Source organism: Prionailurus bengalensis, chromosome C1 (genome assembly GCF_016509475.1).
Source record: "Prionailurus bengalensis isolate Pbe53 chromosome C1, Fcat_Pben_1.1_paternal_pri, whole genome shotgun sequence".
NCBI lineage: Eukaryota > Metazoa > Chordata > Mammalia > Carnivora > Felidae > Prionailurus > Prionailurus bengalensis.
Genome location: NC_057345.1, coordinates 15561875 through 15579469, shown reverse-complemented (window position 1 = coordinate 15579469; position 17595 = coordinate 15561875). Strand labels below are relative to the sequence as shown.

At 49.8% G+C, this 17595-nt stretch overlaps 1 protein-coding gene and 1 long non-coding RNA gene across 4 annotated transcripts in view; one reads left to right on the top strand and one right to left on the bottom strand.

Moving 5' to 3' along the window:
- Positions 1–17595, top strand: part of ECE1 (endothelin converting enzyme 1) — a 113342-nt gene that overhangs the window by 60182 nt on the left and 35565 nt on the right. For all 3 annotated transcript variants that reach the window (XM_043574013.1, XM_043574014.1, XM_043574012.1), the window contains exons 3-4: positions 462–603; positions 5439–5651. In XM_043574013.1, coding sequence (XP_043429948.1) covers positions 462–603; positions 5439–5651 — 355 coding nt within the window. The remainder of the gene's footprint in view (positions 1–461; positions 604–5438; positions 5652–17595) is intronic.
- Positions 11188–17463, bottom strand: LOC122480054. The gene is made up of 2 exons (XR_006296507.1): positions 16777–17463; positions 11188–11398 (listed from the first exon to the last, which is right to left on the bottom strand). It is a non-coding gene; the product is annotated as an uncharacterized LOC122480054 (long non-coding RNA).

Sequence of the window (17595 nt, the reverse complement as noted above, 5' to 3'; positions counted from 1 at the left end):
ACTCGGAGCAATGAGCGAAGGATGTCCACCCTCCTGGGAAGCGCGAGCTTTGCTTGTGTCATCCTGGCCTGCCGGTGCAGGGGCTCTGAGGAGAGCCCAGCTGGACGCTCACTGGATGCCAAGTCCAAACATCCTGTTCTTTTTTGAACTCCTTACTGGAGAAACAGGGAAGAGCTCTTCTTTTTTTTTTCTTCGACCCGTATCGGGTAACACAAAAAACACAAGTCCGGCTGGGTTGAGCGGCTTGACTCTAGCATTTAGGAGCTAATCCGAGCTGCTGAGCAGGGTGGCTGTTCCTTTCCTGGATTAGGACTGATTCCGTGGGAACCGGACCACCCCTGAGGCCAAGGGCAGCCCTGATGGCTCCCCGGGGCCCGGGCCTGCTGAGGAGCCCCTTGCTCCTGGGGAGTGGGGGGCCCAGGCTCACGTCCTCCCCGCCCCTCCTGCCTCCTTCCCTGCAGGTGAACTTCCGAAGCCCCCGGAGTGGCCAGAGATGCTGGGCTGCACGGACCCAGATGGAGAAGCGACTGGTGGTGCTGGTGGCACTTCTGGCGGCCGGACTGGTGGCCTGCTTGGCAGCCCTGGGCATTCAATACCGGACAAGTAGGTGCCTCTGTGTTTCGATGTGGGCTTGACTCACTCCTGCCTTCGGCTCTGTCCAGCCACTTGTGCAAGAGGGCTTCCCTGCTCAAGCCGGGGCTGGCCTTCAAGGCCAAGGAGAGAGTGGGTCTGGGCGGCTCGGTGCTGAGATGGACTGAGACACGGGAGGTGGACAGTGTGGGTGGTGTAAAGGTTTTGGACGTGAGTCCAAACACTGGCCCAGCCGTTCGTTGTCTGTGTGGCCTTGGACAAGTCACTTAGTCTCCCAGAGCCTGTGTCCTCTCTACTGTGAATGGGGAAAATGGTGTCCAGTTTGGGGCTGGCTCTGAGGATTAGAGATAATGTCTATCACATACCTGGTGCCTATTAGGACTTCTTTAACCTGAGCTCTGAGTGCTGTTATTGTTAGGATGTGGGCCGATTAGATGCACAGTCTGGCACCGTCCATCATCCTTAGTTCCAACAAAATAGCAACAATAGCTTCCGTTTACTTAATACTTTCCGTGGACCCAACACCCCACCTCTTCTTCACACACATAATCTCATTTCCTCCTCATAGCAACCCTTTGAGGTGTGGTTACTTTGGGCCCCGTTTTACACCTGAGGAAACTGAGGCAGTGAGACAAAGTGACTTGCTCAAGGTTACATGGCTGGTGCAGAAGTGACTAGGGCAGCCGGATTTCAACTGGAGGCTGGCACGCCCCACCTGCCTTTGTGATTGGGGTGCACCCCAGTGCGTGTTAGAACCCCCAGAACAGCCGTCCCGTCACAGCCCCGCCGCCCTCTGTGTACTTCATTTGTACACATTCTTATCACATTTCTCTATCATACCTTGTTTAGCGGCATGATCGGGCCCCTCTGATCCTGCCATCAGGTTTGAGGCTGGCCGTCTGTGTTTGGCTGAGAGGATCTAGTCAAGTACTTCATGTAGAGTTGATGCTCAGTAAGCACTTATGGAACTGGAAAGGGTGGAGTCAAGATAAGAAACAAGGATGGGGAGTCCTGCCGATTCCAGGGTCTCTCACACCCTTGTGCCCCAACACCTAGCTTTCTGATGGCAGATGGTCCATCTGAGCAGCCTCTGAGGGCTTTGCTCGGGGTCCAACCCCACCTACTTGGTCACCTGACTACTCATCCAGTCAGAGAGATTATGACCCCTCACGGGATCTGGGAGCATTCACTCCAGGCTTCTCTGGGCCTTCCCCACTGTGAAGTTGCTGGCCTGCATGGCTGGCCATGTTAGACTAGGAGGGGGAAGGAGTTTGAGGGCCTGGAGAGAGGGCAGGACCTCATCTGAGTCATCCTTTCAGCCCCCTCGATCAGACTCTCTGAGAGTGCCCCAGGAGTTCCCAGAAACTAGAAGGGAGCCGCCAAGGGCTGGATCCCAGGTGGGGCCCACAGGGAGCAGTCTTGCTTTGGCCTGTATCAGGGCCCCCTGAGGACCGCAGGAGGGGGTCCCCAGTCTGGACCGGGATGAAAGGACCTCTCCCCCCAGGTGGGCCTGGATGGGGGATCTCATGAGCCCTGAGCCAACTGATGTGTCTTCATTGGCTGCCTCGACCAGGGAAAGCAGTGGCCACCCCAGATATTGACAGTAACCTCATGCCTGTCAGCAGGTGCTGGCATTGGTCACACCTGAGCAAACATCAGGCTAGTCGAAGAACATTCTCTGATGATTCTGAAAGACCATCTCAAAGTTATGTCTGGGCCCTTACGTACATATTTGTCTAGCCTCACGCTGCACCCCGCTTTCCAGAAACTTGCAGGTGCTTTACAAACAGTGGCAACAAAGCACACCGATTCTCTCAGAAAATATTCTTAAGTGTCTTACTCCGTGTTGAGGCCCAGCACTGCCCAGACAGGTGTCTGTGAACTAGATCTGGGGCTGTTCCTGCTTTCTCGACTGATCGCACACATCCTCAAAGGAAGAAGTATTTTCCGCCTCTGCAGGTGGTGACCAAGTCCTGGACAAAGCTCATTTCATTCACTCATTCATTCATTCAACAAACACATGTCGGACAGCTGTTAGGTACCAAGTACCGTGCCGAGCAAAGGCAATGTGAATGTGAGTAAGGTGCTGGCCCTACCCTCAAGCTCACGTTCCAGCTGGGGAGGGAGACAGGGAGACAGTCATGACACAGCATAGTCTGTGCTCAGAGAGCGGACAGCCAGGCAGCCAGCCAAGGGGCCCAGCAAAGAATGAGGGTCTGGGAAGGTTTTCCTCAACAGCTGAAGCCTTGAAAGTGTTGACCGTGATGTTAGATGGTGGGGGGGGGGGGGGGGGGCCTGGAAACAATTGATCAAATACGTGTTAAGCCCCCGCTGGGTCAGGAATAGCGAGAAAAGATCTACAAACCATTAAGCAGGTAAACAACCAATGATTGTTGCTTAAGCACTAGCTTGGTACCTAGCAGACTGGGTGCTTTCGTGAAGAACTCAGGCCTCTCAGAGTAACTCCTGGAGACTGGTTTCTTCTTTTGTGTTTAAACCCAAGTCCTCTCATGATAACCTCAAAAACCATTCATCCGGGATCTCCCCCCCCCCCCCCCCCCGCCCACCGTCTCTCCCACGCACCCTGGCATGCAGATTCTGACATGTCTTGTTCCCCAAGAATCACCATCTTGCAATCTGTCTTCTGGGCATTCCCACAAGCCAAGATTTTGTCAGGCTTCACTTCCTGTAGTTTGTTGTATAAAAACAATAGGTATTCTTTGCCTTTCCCGAATATGAAGTTCTATCATAATAGTGAATAGGCTTTTTCAAACTACGCAGAAACGCTCTTCCCCCTCCCCCCACCCACCCTAAAGAGTCTAGGAAATGTATTTTCCTTCGTGGGGAGTGGGCCGTGCGACTTAGAACTGAGATGGTCTCACCTAGAGACAGTTAAATGGCACCATATTCCTGCCGCTTCCTTTCTCTGTTTTCCTGCCTGACGTGCTGGTAATTTGTAATTGTTGCATAGTTCTCTCCAAACAAGCAATTACCTCACAATAAGGTTACCTTGATTTTTATGCTAGCGTGTGGCTCCTGTGAGCCCTGCCAGACTTGGTGCCTGTCATCGGATATTAAAAAGCCCACAGGCCACCCCAGCCAGGCTGGTGCCAGACTCTGTATCCTTTCCTGCTCTCTGAAGGTTGGGCTGGGAACATCGGGCCCAGCCACGAAGGCGGCCATCATCACAGTGAAGTCAGGTCCACTGTGCTTCCTCGCTTCTAGGTGGAGAAACTGAGGCTCAGGGAGATGAGGTCACCTGCACAAGTCTCAGCCAGAATCAGAAAGCTGGGATTTAACCCAGGTCTCAGAGCCTCCAGCCCCGGCCCTGCCACACTCCTCCCTGTGTGGTAGGGATGCTGAACTTGAGAGAAGGGCCGCCCCGGACCCGATATGACCGGCAAAGAGGCGGTGAGGGAAAACTGAGAACCTGGCCTTGGAGTTGCTGCAGCAGAACAGAGCTGGTTCAGCCTCGGTTCTCCCCCTCGGCCGGGTGACCGCGTTCCATTCATTCACACAGAGCCTCAGTTTCCTTCTCTTTGAACCGGGCGTCACAGCCGTATCTGCTGTCTGCAGTGAAGCCTGAATGAGATAACGCGTGTGTGTAAAGTCCCTCTTGTTGCCCGTGTGGCATGTCAGCGGACGATCCAGCTGGGCCTGTGTTCTTAGTCACGAGGCTGGATCTCTGGCTGCTAAGGCTGCCCAGTTTAGTTCCTCTGCTGGAGCCCTCTGACCAATGCTGAGGCAGGGGTCCGGCCCCTCTTCTTGCCTCTGACCTTCGATGAGCCCTCACTGCCTCTGCCCCATGTCCTAGGAGAGCCGGGTCACAGGCAGCTGATTCACTGGGGGCACTTACAGTATCTGGTGGCCCTCCCCATGGCCCACCTGCACCGGTTACCACCCCTCCTTAGGGAGGCACCTGGCAGATGCCTCCTGTCATTGCTGGGATAGCACCCCTCCAGGCCTATAGGAGACAGAACAGAGAAAGGATGGGGTACCTTGGCTATTGAACAAGGTACTTAACTTCTCTGTGCCTCAGTTTCCTCGTATATAAAAATGGCCTTGAGCAAAATGGTCTCTTAGGTTTGTTTTGTTTTTGTTTCTTTGAGAGTCAATGAGATAATCTCCCACCTTGTACTCAGTGGGAATGATTTGTCATAGTTTTTTCTGTTCCTAATAGGCTCTCCTTCATCTTAAGTCCTGGCACCATATTGTCTGTATCACCCAGTTGTCATGGACCAAATATACTCAGTTTATGTTTATAGGATAAATGACAGACATTTCTCCTCCCATCGTGATTTAACTTTTCTTGTATAATGTCTGTATCCTCAGCTAAATTATTAGCTCTTGAAGGAAAGACTATGCCTTTTATATCCTTCACCACTCACATGCACACACACACACACACACACACACGCACACGTACACCTGCGCGCACACACTGTCACACCATACTCAATAAGACCCTGGAAGAAACTCAGTAATTATTTTGTTGAATAAATGATTGCATGAATGAGTGAATCAACTTGTTGAGCATCCGGGAATAATAAAAAAAATCAATGAATATTTATGAAAGGAAGGACTGATTAAGAGAAACATCTCTGTTCTGGGTACTTTTTGAGCCGCAGAAAGCATTTTAAAAAGGGAGCTAAAAAAAAGTCTTATTTTATAAGCCAGGAAATTGTTAATCTACTGAAATCACTTGTCTCTAGAAGTCTAGTGACCATCCAGCTCCAAATCCAGTTGGTCAAGGCTGGGGTGGGCCATGGCACCCCAGGCCACCTGCGCTATATTCCCACAGCCTTCTCCCTGCCCTTCACTGGCCTCTTATCCTTGACCCCTGCCAGGAACCCCCTCAGTGTGCCTAAGTGAGGCCTGCGTCTCTGTGACCAGCTCCATCTTGAGTTCTATGGACCCCACGGTGGACCCCTGCCAGGACTTCTTCACCTACGCCTGTGGCGGCTGGATCAAAGCCAACCCCGTGCCTGACGGCCACTCTCGCTGGGGGACCTTTAGCAACCTCTGGGAACACAACCAAGCCATCATCAAGCACCTCCTCGGTAAGCACCCAGCAGGGAGGCCAGTGCGTGGGCTGCAGAGGGGAGCCGTCGGCTGGACCTACCTGGCCAGGCCTGGTTAGAGCAAGAGCTTGACGGAAGGGAAGACCAGAGGCTTTGGAGTCGATGAAGCCGGGTTAAAATGTCTGCCCCGTCACTCGTTGTGTGGTCCAGAGTAAGTTACTTGTCTCTGAGCCTCAGTCCCTTCATCTATAAAAACGGGGCTAATACACAGGGATGAAACATACAGCACAGGGAACGTAGTCAGTGGTACCATAATAGCCTTGTGTGGGGACAGACAGTAGCTCCTCTTGCCGTGAACACAGCACGGTGTGTAGGCTTGTCGAATCACTGTGTTGTACACCTGGGACTAATGTAACATGGTGTGTTGACTATACTTTAACTAAAAGAATTTCTTTTAATATTTCTTTATTTTGAGAGAGAGAGAGAGAGTCCTAAGCATGGACGCGGGGCTTCATCTCACGACTGTGAGCCGAAATCAAGACTCGGTGCTTACCTGACTGAGCCACCCAAGTGCCCCCAAAAGAAATTTTTTTTAATGGGACTAATAATACCCAAACTTCGGAGTTTTGAGAACTATACAGCACACGTGTAAAGGGTTCGCGCAGTATGTGCGGCGCATAGTAGGTTCACGAGGACTGGTAGCTGTGGCCCTTGCTTTTGTGGCTTTAAGCTGTGGCTTAGTTTGGACCGGAATTGGCTGTGAGCTTTGAAAGTTGTGAGCCAAGGGAACCAAGGTGAACACACTTGGTCAGACTTTAAGGTTGTGAGCAGATGAAAGTTAGAACAGCTTAACTGAGAGTTTATGCATTGCAGGCAGGGCCGTCCCTTGGCCTCGTGGTGGTGGGGTTTGCACGATAACCGTCTAACTGAAGTTCTCCTCTTTGCACCTTGTTGGGCCTCGGACACCTCTAGTTGACCTTGGTGTTGGTGGTTTCATCCTTAGGTTAGAGCCCCACGTCTGTCTTGTTTGCAGGGTTAACCCTGGATACTGTTTGTTGAATTAACACCTGCCCATTGGGGTCATCTCCCACGTGAATTCGCAACACCCACCACGACATAGATCCTGACTTGAACCCCTCTGCAGCTGAGACCTTTGCCATCCCTCTCCTGCTGACCCGGCCCCGTCCTGGGTGCTGGGAGAGGCTAGATCATGAAAAGCCATCAGTGACAGAATCTAGATTCAGCGATTCAACAGATACTTACTAAGTTTTTAAAAATACCTTCAAGGTACTCAAAAGTAGGTAAAATATAAGAAGAGACTCCAAAGGGGACAGAAACCTTTCTATGAGACAGGAAAAAATTCTAACTTGACAATTACGAATCTCAGGCAATTGTGCCTTTTTGATGGTGGTGGAAATAAGCAGACCAGGTTAAGGCGACCTATCGTTTCTTTCCTATGCCAGCCCCCGGGGGTGGAAGGAAGTGCCCTTGCTGCTGGGTGAGGCCCACCCGCCATGTCTCCTTGGCCCGCTGTGGCTCCTGGGCAGGCCCCCCTCGGCAGCCCCCTCTGCAGTCCAACTTGCAGCTTGTCTCCCTGAGGATCAGAGCAGGGTAGTGTGTGGAGGGGGGGGCTGAAGGAACTCAGTATGTCAGGGACAGCAGAGCCCCCACCCTCTATATGCTGTCTAGGTACCTCTGAAAGGGGACACCGCCTTTGAGTTCAGAACTAGAAGTTCATATTTGCTTAAGAGGCAAATATGTCTATGGTAGCCAGATTAGAATTCAGGATGTCCCTTCTCTAGCACCTAAAGACAGCCAAGGGCTTGGCACAGACCAACAACCAATGCAGGAGAATAGTCCAAGTAGGAAACAAGATGGCCTAGGGCCTCTCCGTTAGTCACCAGGACCTGGGTTCAAATCCTGCCTCTGCCACTTATTCTGTGATCTCAGGTCAGTGACGTGGCCTCTCAGGGCTTCTCCTCTCATCAGTATAATGGGAACCGTGCCTCCTCCAGGTTACAAAAATAAAGTGGGAAAAATGTATTTAAAGTGCGTTGCCAGGGCACCTGGGTGTCAGTCGGTTAAGCGTCTGACTCTTGATCTCCGCTCAGCTCATGATCTCGTGGTTCGTGGGAGGGAGCCCCACATCATCAGGCTCTCGGCCGACAGCACGGAGCCTGCTTGGGATTTTCTCTTTCCCTTTCTCTCTGCCCCTCCCCCACTCTCACACCCACACGCAGTCTCTCTAAATAAATAAATATAACTAAAAAAAAAAATAAAGCTCATTGCCTAGGCCGGGCATAGTGGGGCGGCTGCTGTGTATGTTAGTGTCGTAGTTATGATTCACCTTCGACCTTTGCACAGTCTTTTACAGTTTACAGAGCTCTTTTTGTAGATGTCGCCTTATTCGATCCTTTAGGTAGGAACAGGGAAGGTATCATTCACCCCACTTGATAGATGAGGAAACTAAAGTCCAGAGGCATCCACAGGACAGACTAGTAGGTGGCATGGCTGGGACTTGCCTGAATCGGGGCCAGGTGTCCTTCCCCCCACCGTCTCACCCCACCTCCTTCAGATATAAGGGGCGGCTATGACTCCCGCCCATCTTGCTGGCAGTGCGGGGCATTGAGGGTCTGAAAGAAGGAGAGAAGGAAACTGATGTTTGAGTGTCTGCTGCTTGCCATGCTGTGTACCAGGTCCTTTTTTTTATTTTTTTTTATTTTTTTTTAATGTTTTTATTTATTTTTGAGACAGAGAGAGGCAGAGCATGAGCAGGGAAGGGGCAAAGAGAGAGGGAGACACAGAATCTGAAGCAGACTCCAGGCTCTGAGCTGTCAGCACAGAGCCCGACGCGGGGCTCGAACTCACAGACTGTGAGATCGTGACCTGAGCTGAAGTCGGACGCTTAACCAACTGAGCCACCCAGGTGCCCCTGTACCAGGTTCTTTATATCCATTGCCTCCTTCATCCTCACAGCCTCCCTGGGACTTAGGAACTCTTGTTCCCTTTTTATAGATAAGGAAACAGGTTCAGAGACATTAAGGGACTTTGCTGAGGATACATTGCTGGTCCTGGATGGAGACGGGCTCCAGCCCTGGGGAGCAGTTAGCACCAAGAGGAGACGGAGAAGACAGGCAGAGAGGCCTTCTAACTTTCCAGTGTAGGCCCAGGATTGGCCCTCCTGTGTGGTGCCCACGGCCTATGCTCCTGCCAGTCCTTATCAGGAGGACCTTGGGTCTTTGCCAGGACTGAGTCCATGCCCCATCCCCCATCCCCCGACCCTCCCCCCAGCTGGCAGGGGCCATGAGGAGTGGGCTCTAGTCCCGTGCTCTGGCCTTAACATCCATCCTATCCCTGAGAGTCGAGGTGCAGGTGGAGAGCTGTGCTGGGCTGGGTACGGAACAGCCAGAACCATGCGTTCAAGCCCCTGACCCTGCGGCCGGGGTCTGGTAGGATCAGGAGGCCAGACTGCAGGGTTTTGAAGTCAGGCAGCCTTGACACGCTCGCTTATCACTCGTGTGGCCTTGGACAAGTGACCCGCCTCCTCTCCGGCTTAGTTTCGTTATCTCTAAAATGGGGGTAATGATGCCATCTAACCCAAGGTTACCATGAGTATGGGCTTATATGTGCTAGGTCAGCGTGCTCAGCACAGAGCTTGGCACCTAGTAAGTGCTCACCAAAGCAGCGCCACCTTCTCGGTGTCCCGAGTGAGCGCCAGCCCAGACCTCTCCCTGACAAGCCGTGCGACCACAGAGAAGCTACTGGGCTCCTCGTCTGTAAGGTGGGAACTGACTCAGAGCATTGATGGCAATGTTGTAAGGATTAGTGCGGTGGCTGAAGAAAACCTCATTATTGCTTATTTTATTTATTTTAGAGGCACTGATGTGGACCTAGTTATTATGGAAAGAGGTACAAGGCATATCCATGACCATGCTAGGTTGTTTACTTGTATTATTTTATTTAAGCTGTGGATGTATATACCCACTGTACAGATGAGACTCACAAATACCTAGGAAGTAGTGAGATTTAGCCCCGGAGCTGTGGGGCCTCAAACCTGCACTCTTTTTCTACTGACTCCCCTGAGTCAGATTCACCATGCAGAGGCCACAGAGCAGCCCAGAAGCACGATTCAACAACCTCCTTTTTCCCAGTGGCAGCTTGATTAAGCTCTCCAGTCTAGGTGGGACCTGGCCCAAGCCTGATGAACACAGCAGGTGAGGTCACCCCCAAATCCTCCTGAACAGAAGCTTATGACCAGAAGGAATATCCTGGAGTCCCCTTCCTGCCAGGCTCACTCTTGGGAATTAGTCTGGAAATGGCCCCTCACCTGTGGGCCTTGATATCTGGGATTTTGACACCTGGAAACCCCCGAAGGGGCAGGAGGCAGGTGAGTGGGTGACCAAAAAATGAGGGAACGTGGGCCAGTGCATAACATGGGCCAGTGCATTCCTGGGCTCAAGGCCAGACTGGTTTCAGCTTCTGCAGGACATAGGGGTCAGCCAGCTGGCCTCAGGAGCGGGGCCGAGGCTGATGGGGAGTGGAGTGTGCAGGGGGTGCCCAGGCTGGCCAAGCTGGCCTAGGGCAGGCTCCTCTGGAAGGAGAAGGAGCATTCAGAGTGCTGGTGAGTATTGTGTCAGCTGACCAGGCTGACCTTGGGCGAGCCGCTCCTTTCTCCGAACAGTGAATTCACTCTGGCCCCCCCAGAGGATATCCAGGCAGACCTGTAGCAGGTGGACTGAAGTCTGCCAGATGCCACTGTGACATGTCCTTGCAGCTCACGGGCTGGGAGGGCTGACCTCAGCTTCATGGGACAGAGGTGCCTCACCCAAGAGACACTCTGCCACCCACCCAAGTTGCCGGCTTGGGCTGTCCTCGTAGGCCTTGGGGAGGCAAGAGCATGGCCTCCCTTCATCAGGGGAAGGATGCAGCTAGACCTCTCACCCTTAGGCTGGGCCTTGCCCCAGGCTTTCCAGCTTGTGCTCTTAACGCAGATTATTCTGCTGTCTGGACTACCTGCCTCGCCCCTTCCAATCCTATAGGACTTTTCTCAAACCTGCTTCCTCCAGGGCGCCCGGGTAGCTCAGTCGGTTGGGCATCCAGCTTCGGCTCAGGTCATGATCTCACGGTCCGTGAGTTCGAGCCCCGCGTCAGGCTCTGTGCTGACAGCTCAGAGCCTGGAGCCTGCTTCCCAGTCTGTGTCTCCCTCTCTCTCTGCTCCTCCCCTGCTCATGCTCTGTCTCTCTCTGTCTCAAAAATAAATAAAAACATTTAAAAACAAAAAACAAAAACCTGCTTCCTCCGCCAGGCCTTCTGTGGCTACCAAAGGGCCTCTCTGAGTTTGAGCTACATTTGTGCTCTATGTGCCTGTCATATTTACCGTATTTTATAAGATTAATGCATGCAAAATTAATGCCTGGTTTTTGTAACAATTTGAGCAACCCATACTCCACAAGGAATTTGTGGTCTCCCTTCTTTCTACCCCAGCGCCAGTCTGCCTGAGAAATAGAGACAGAATCATTCCATCAGTATTACATTTGTCCATGTCAGTGACTTGGCAATTAATCGTGTCGCCCTGTGATATGTCTTGCACTTTTATTTTGGTTCGTTTTCCCGGTAGCTGCTGTCTAGCTTTGTTGCATCTTCCCATGCGTATTGGAAACTCTGTGGACAAGCTGTGTCCAACACGCTCTCCATCTGCAGCAGCGTGCCCGTCTTTCACGTTCTGAGGACAGGAGTGGGTGTCCAGGGCTTCTCCAGGCTGGCTGGACTGCTTCGGTGCTGCCAACCTGGAGGAAAGGAAAGGAACGCAGAGAGAGCTCACGTCCCTGACCTCAGCCACTCGCTTGTGGAACCTCAGGCACATTACTCAACCTCTTGCCTATGAATTGGGCGTGATAGTAACAACACCCGTTGGTGGAAACTGTTAGGACCAGATGCACACTCACAGCCACACCCACACAGAGAGGAAGCAGTTCGTTTTCTCAGGATGGCTTAAGAATGCTTGGGTTCAAATGCCAACGCATCGCATATAAGCTTTGCCTCCCTAGACAAAAGTTCCTTCCTCTCCCTGGGCCTCACTCTCTTTCCCCGTGAAATGGGGGGATAGTATCACCTCAGGCTGTCAGCGTGGTGATGAGTAGAGCTCGGCCAGGACTTGGCCTGCAGTAGATACCAGTCATGGTAATGGTCTCATCATTTACTATTGTTCTTCTGCAGAAAAAGATGCTTCGTTCATCTGCTCCCCCACTTCTGCTCACAGGATGGGGGCCTGTGACGGCCTGAACCGAGTCTGTGGTTTTATCTAAAACAAGTGCAGATCTTGCCCTGATGTGGAGTCCCACATGCTCCTGGCCAGATGGTCTTTCTGCAGCACAGGGACCACAGAACCACAGAATTCCCAGGAACCCCCATCTCTGCAGCCCGCCCAGCTGCTGGAGATCGGTTTCCTCCCTGGGAGCGGTGTGGGAGAGGGTGTTCCAATAAAAACTTACAGAGGAAGAAGTGGGCCGATTAAATGGTGTGCTGTCTTTCCTCTTTGAGACTTTGGGGAAGTGACTGAGGGAGTTTCTGGAACTCAGGGTCCCTGGAAGGAAGTACCCAGGCAATTGGGAGGCCTGTTGTCTGGCCCTGGGCTGCCAAATGATTTTCATACCGTGGGGGCCCTGGAAGTGCCGCCATATTCAAACATGGCCTCCATCTCCATCCTGGGAGCTATACTGTTGAGCAGCTGCTTCCATGGAACCTTCTTCTGGAAAGTAAGCGCAAGCAGGGATGTCTCTGAGGAGTCCAAGGTTTTCCTCATGAGAAAACTAAATGTGGCTCATTTCACTTTGAACCAAAGCCTCCTCCCTCAGGCTGTTGTGATCGGTACCTTTCTTTGCAGAGCTCCCAGAATATTCCATCATTCATTCCTTCGTTCAGCAGTTAATATGTTATACACCAGCTGTGTGCCAGACATCACTAGGTGCAGGGATTGTGTAAGGAATAAGACAGCCCTTTCTTTTTTTTTTTTTTTTTTTTTTTTTTTTTTAACGTTTTTATTTATTTTTGGGACAGAGAGAGACAGAGCATGAACGGGGGAGGAGCAGAGAGAGAGGGAGACACAGAATCGGAGACAGGCTCCAGGCTCCGAGCCATCAGCCCAGAGCCTGACGCGGGGCTCGAACTCACGGACCGCGAGATCATGACCTGGCTGAAGTCGGACGCTTAACCGACTGCGCCACCCAGGCGCCCCAAGACAGCCCTTTCTTACGGAACTTAGGTTCCAGCAAGGAAGACAGTAAACAGTGAACAAATAAACAAGTAAATAAGGAATGTTGTGAAGCATTAGGGCTTTGAAATCAATCACGTAGGATGCAGGGCCATGAAGGTAAGAGGCCACTGTTACTACACCAGTCAAGGAGGGATGGGCTTTCAGAAGAGGGACATTTGAACCGAAACTTGAATTAATCATGAGAGAATGGACCACGTGGATGTGAGGAGAAGATTATTCCAGGCAGGACAGTGAGCACAGTGGTCCTGGGGCAGGGATCTGGGAGCAAGAGGGAGAGGGGCTGGAGACAGACCAAGGGGTGGAGACCCCCATCAAGGGCAGTGTTTCTCAACCTTTTTTCATTAATTGCCCCCTCCCTAAAAGGTTTTTTTCTGCTGGAAGCGTCCGACTTCAGCTCAGGTCATGATCTCACAGTTCGTGAGTTTGAGCCCCATGTCGGGCTCTGTGCTGACAGCTTGGAGCCTGGAGCCTGCTTTGGATTCTGGGTCTCCCTCCCTCTCTGCCCCTCCCCTGCTCGTGCTCTGTCTCTGTCTCTCAAAAACGAATAAATGTCAAAAAAATTTTTTTAATATTTTTTCTGCTTTATTTTTTTTAGTTCAATTTCTTTAAAGAGATAAACTAAAACAGCTCATGCATTTCTCCCATCACCCCACCCACCAACTCTGGCAACCACTTATCTGTTCTCTAGATCTACGAGCTTGGTTTTTAAAATATATGTTATATGTAATATATTTTTTTAAATTTGTCTTTGTCTAACTTCCTTCACTTAGCATAATATCCTTGAGTTTCATCCATGTCATCACAAATGGCAAGATTTCCTTCTTTTTTATGAATGAATAATGTTCCTGGTGTGTGTGTGTGTATGTGTGTGTATACCACATTTTCTTTACCCATTCATCCATCAGTGGGCACTTAGGTTGTCTCAATATCTTGGCTATTGTAAATAATGCTGCAGTGAACGTGGGGTGCGTATGTTTTTGAGGTAGTGTTTTTGCTGACTTAGGGTACATATCCAGAAGTAGAATCGCTGGATTATAGGGTAGTTCTATTTTTAATTTTTTGAGGAACCTCCATACTGTTTTCCACAGCGGCTGCACCAATTTATATTCCCACCAACGGTGCATGAGGGTTTCCTTTTCTCCACGTCCTCACCAATACTTGTTATTTGTCTTTTCGATACTAGTCATTCTGACAGGTATGAGGTGGTCTCTCCTTGTGGTTTTGGTTTGCATTTCCTGATGATGAGTCATGTTGAACACCTTTTCATGTGTCTGTCGGCCATCTGCATGTCTTCTTTGGAAAAATGTCTATTTATGTCTCCTGTCCATTTTTTAAAATGTATTTATTTTTGAGAGAGAGAGAGAAAGAAAATGAGAAGGGGAGGGGCAGAGAGAGAGAGGGAATCCCAGGCACAGAGCCTGACACAGGACTCGAACCCACGGACTGTGAGATCATGAACCGTGAGCCAAAACCAAGAGTGTGATGCTCAGCAAACCGAGCCACCCAGCCACCCCTCTTCTGCCCATTTTTTAATAAGATAATAATTATTTTTTTTTGCTGTTGAATTGTATGAGTTTTTTATATATTTTGGATATAAGCCCCTTATCAGATGTGTGATTTGTACATATTTCCTCCCATTTAGTAGGTTGCCTTTTTCATTTTGTGGATGGTTTCCTCTGCTGTGCCCATAGTGTCTTCATTAATCAGGGAAATCAGGAAGCATGATGCCTCCAGCTTTTTTCTCCTTTCTTAAGATTACTCTGGGGGAGCCTGGGTGGCTCAGTCGGTTAAGCATCCAACTCTTGATCTCAGCTCAGGTCTTGATCTCAGGGTCATGATTTCAAGCCCCATGTGGAGCCTACTTTAAAAAAAAAAAAAGATTACTCTGGCTATTCAGGGTCTTTCATGGTTCCATATAGATTTTAGGATTATTTGTTCTGTCTCTGTAAAAAATGCCGTTGGAATTCTGATAAGGATTGCATTGAATCTGTACATTGCTTCTGGTAGTATGGACAGCATAACAGTATTAATTCTTCCAGTCTATAAACACAGAATATCTTTCCATTTAAGCGTCTTCTCCAATTTCTTTCACCAATATCTTGTTGTTTTCAATATACAGCTCTTTCAACTTCTTGGTTAAATTTATTCCTATATATTTTATTCTTTTTGACGTAATTGTAAATGGGACTGTTTTCTTAATTTCTCTTTTTGATAGTTCATTATCAGTGTAGTATAGAAATACAACAGGGACACCTGGGCAGCTCATTTGGTTAAGCGTCTGATGATTTTGGCTCAGGTCATGATCTCATGCTTCATGAGTTAGAGCCCTGAATCAGGCTCTGCACTAATAATGCAGTGCCTGCTTGGGATTCTCTGTCTCCCTGTCTCTCTCTGCCCCTCCTCCACTTGCACACTCTCTCTCTCTCTCTCTAATAAACTTAAAAAAAAGAAAAAAAGAAATATAACAGACTTTTGCATATTGATGTTGTATCTTGCAACTTTATTGGATTTGTTTATTGGTTCTGACAGGTTTTTGATGGAGTCTTTAGGGTTTTCTGTATGTAATATCACATTCTCTGCATTATAGCAACAGTGTTACTTCTTCCATTCCCTTGTTTTTTCAAAATTAAAAGACATTTATTCTCTCATTCACCATATTCACAGAACAAAAGATTTATAACTTGTGTTTAACTTGATAGATTTAAGTATTTCTTCCTTTCCAATTCAGATGCCTTTTATTTCTTTTTCTTAGCTAATTGTTCTGACTACAGCTTTCAGTGCTCTGTTGAATAGAAGTGGCAAGAGTGGGCATCCTAGTCTTTACCTGATCTTAGAGGAAAAGCTTTCACCAGTGGGTATGAGGTTAGCTGTGGGCCTTTATTATGTGGAGGCACATTCCCTCTATACTTTGTTGACAGTTTTTATCATAAATGGATACTGAATTTTGTCAAATGCTTTTTCTGCATCTGTTGAGATGATATAATTTTTATCCTTCATTGTGGACATTGAACCATCCTTGCATCCCTGGAATAAATGTGACTTGCTTGTGGTGTATGATCCTTTTAATGTTTCATTGAGTTCTGTTTGCTCATATTTTGTTGAGGATTTTTGTGTCTATGTTCATCAGGAATGTTGGCCTATAATTTTCTTTTCTTGGGGCATCTTCAGTTTTGGTATCAGGGTAATGCTGGCCTTGCGAAGTAAGTTTGGAAGAGTCATCTCTTCTGTCTTTTGGGAGAGTTTGAGAAAGATTGGTCCCTTAATTCTTTGTTGAATGTTTGGTAGAACTCACCGGTGAAGCTGTCTGGTCCTAGACTTTCGTTTGTTGAGAGGTTTTTGATTACTGATTCAATCTCCTTACCAGTAATTGGTCTGTTCAGATTTTCTGTTTCATCATGATTCAGTCTTGGTAGGCTGTGTATTTCTAAGAATTTATCCATTTCGTCCATGAAGTCCAGTAAGAATATAAGAGATACTACTACTTACAGTTTATGTATTATATGTACATGTGAAAGGGTAAGATATTTCTGCTCCCTAAGAGCTAATTCTCTCCCCCTTCAGGGGCAGTATTGTCCCTGTTGAGAATGCACGACATAGGGCCTTATAGGCAGTTTTAAGGGATTTGTGTGCTCCAGAGTATATTTGAATTCAGAGTCGTTCAAGACACTAGCTGTTTAAAGTCCACACCCGGGGTTCCACCTCAGCGTCTACTAGACCGTCTCCAGCTAAAAATGTTGGAAACCGAACTGCTTATCCCCCTCCCCATCCCTCGACCCCTTGCTCAGGTCAAGGAAATGCAGTGGCATCTGAGACTCCTCTTTCTCTCATACTCCAACTGCTTCTCGCCCCTTCTCTGCTGTCGCCCCAGCCCAAGCCCGCACCATCGCTTACCTCGTCTGTTGCAGTGACCTGCCACCTGGCCGTCTTGCTTCACCTCTGTTTCCCCAGTGCCTTCCAGGTCATAGATGCCCCACGGGAGAGGATGAAAGAGAGGAGAGGGGAGAGGGTGCTGAGGGTTGTCCCAGTGGGCTCCATGAACCAGAGGGAGGCAGGGGGAGCCATGGAGGAGCGGGACCTTCTCCCAGAGTTCCTGCCCCAGCCGGTGTCACTGTGGGAATACAGGGGATGTGAGTGCCGATTCCTGGTGAGGCCTGTGCCCCTGGCCCTTCCTGCCACACCTGCCTCATTTCCTGCCTATGCCAGTCTCCATCAGGCACTGACCTCATCACCCTCTCGGCGCCCAGATATGGCATCCTTCCTCATCAGACAGACACCGGGCTCCGTTCTCCCAGCAAATACTGCTGGGGGCTACTCTGTGCCCTCCTCTGAGTTCAGGCGAGGAAACAGACAAGTAGGACAAACTAGTGGGTGAAGCGGCCCAAGCACAGGCCCCCGTGTCCCCGCCACATTGAGCTCAGCCTTCAGCCCAGAGTTCAGGCAAGGGGTTCCCTGGGGCCTCCCCCACCATCCTTTCTCAGGGCCTCCTGTCCTCATAGCGTTTGCCCTCCGTGCGGACAGATGCTTTGTGATCATCTCATTGCTGTCTGTCTCACCTACCAGCCTACAGGCCTTCTGTGGACAGACACATATCCACGTGGTCTGCTGCACTCTCCCTCCAGCCCGGCAGCCACCAAACCATAGGAACTCAATAAACATTTGTGAAAAAAACAAGCAAATGTGAGATCCAGGGTGTGGAGCTCAGAGGAAGGA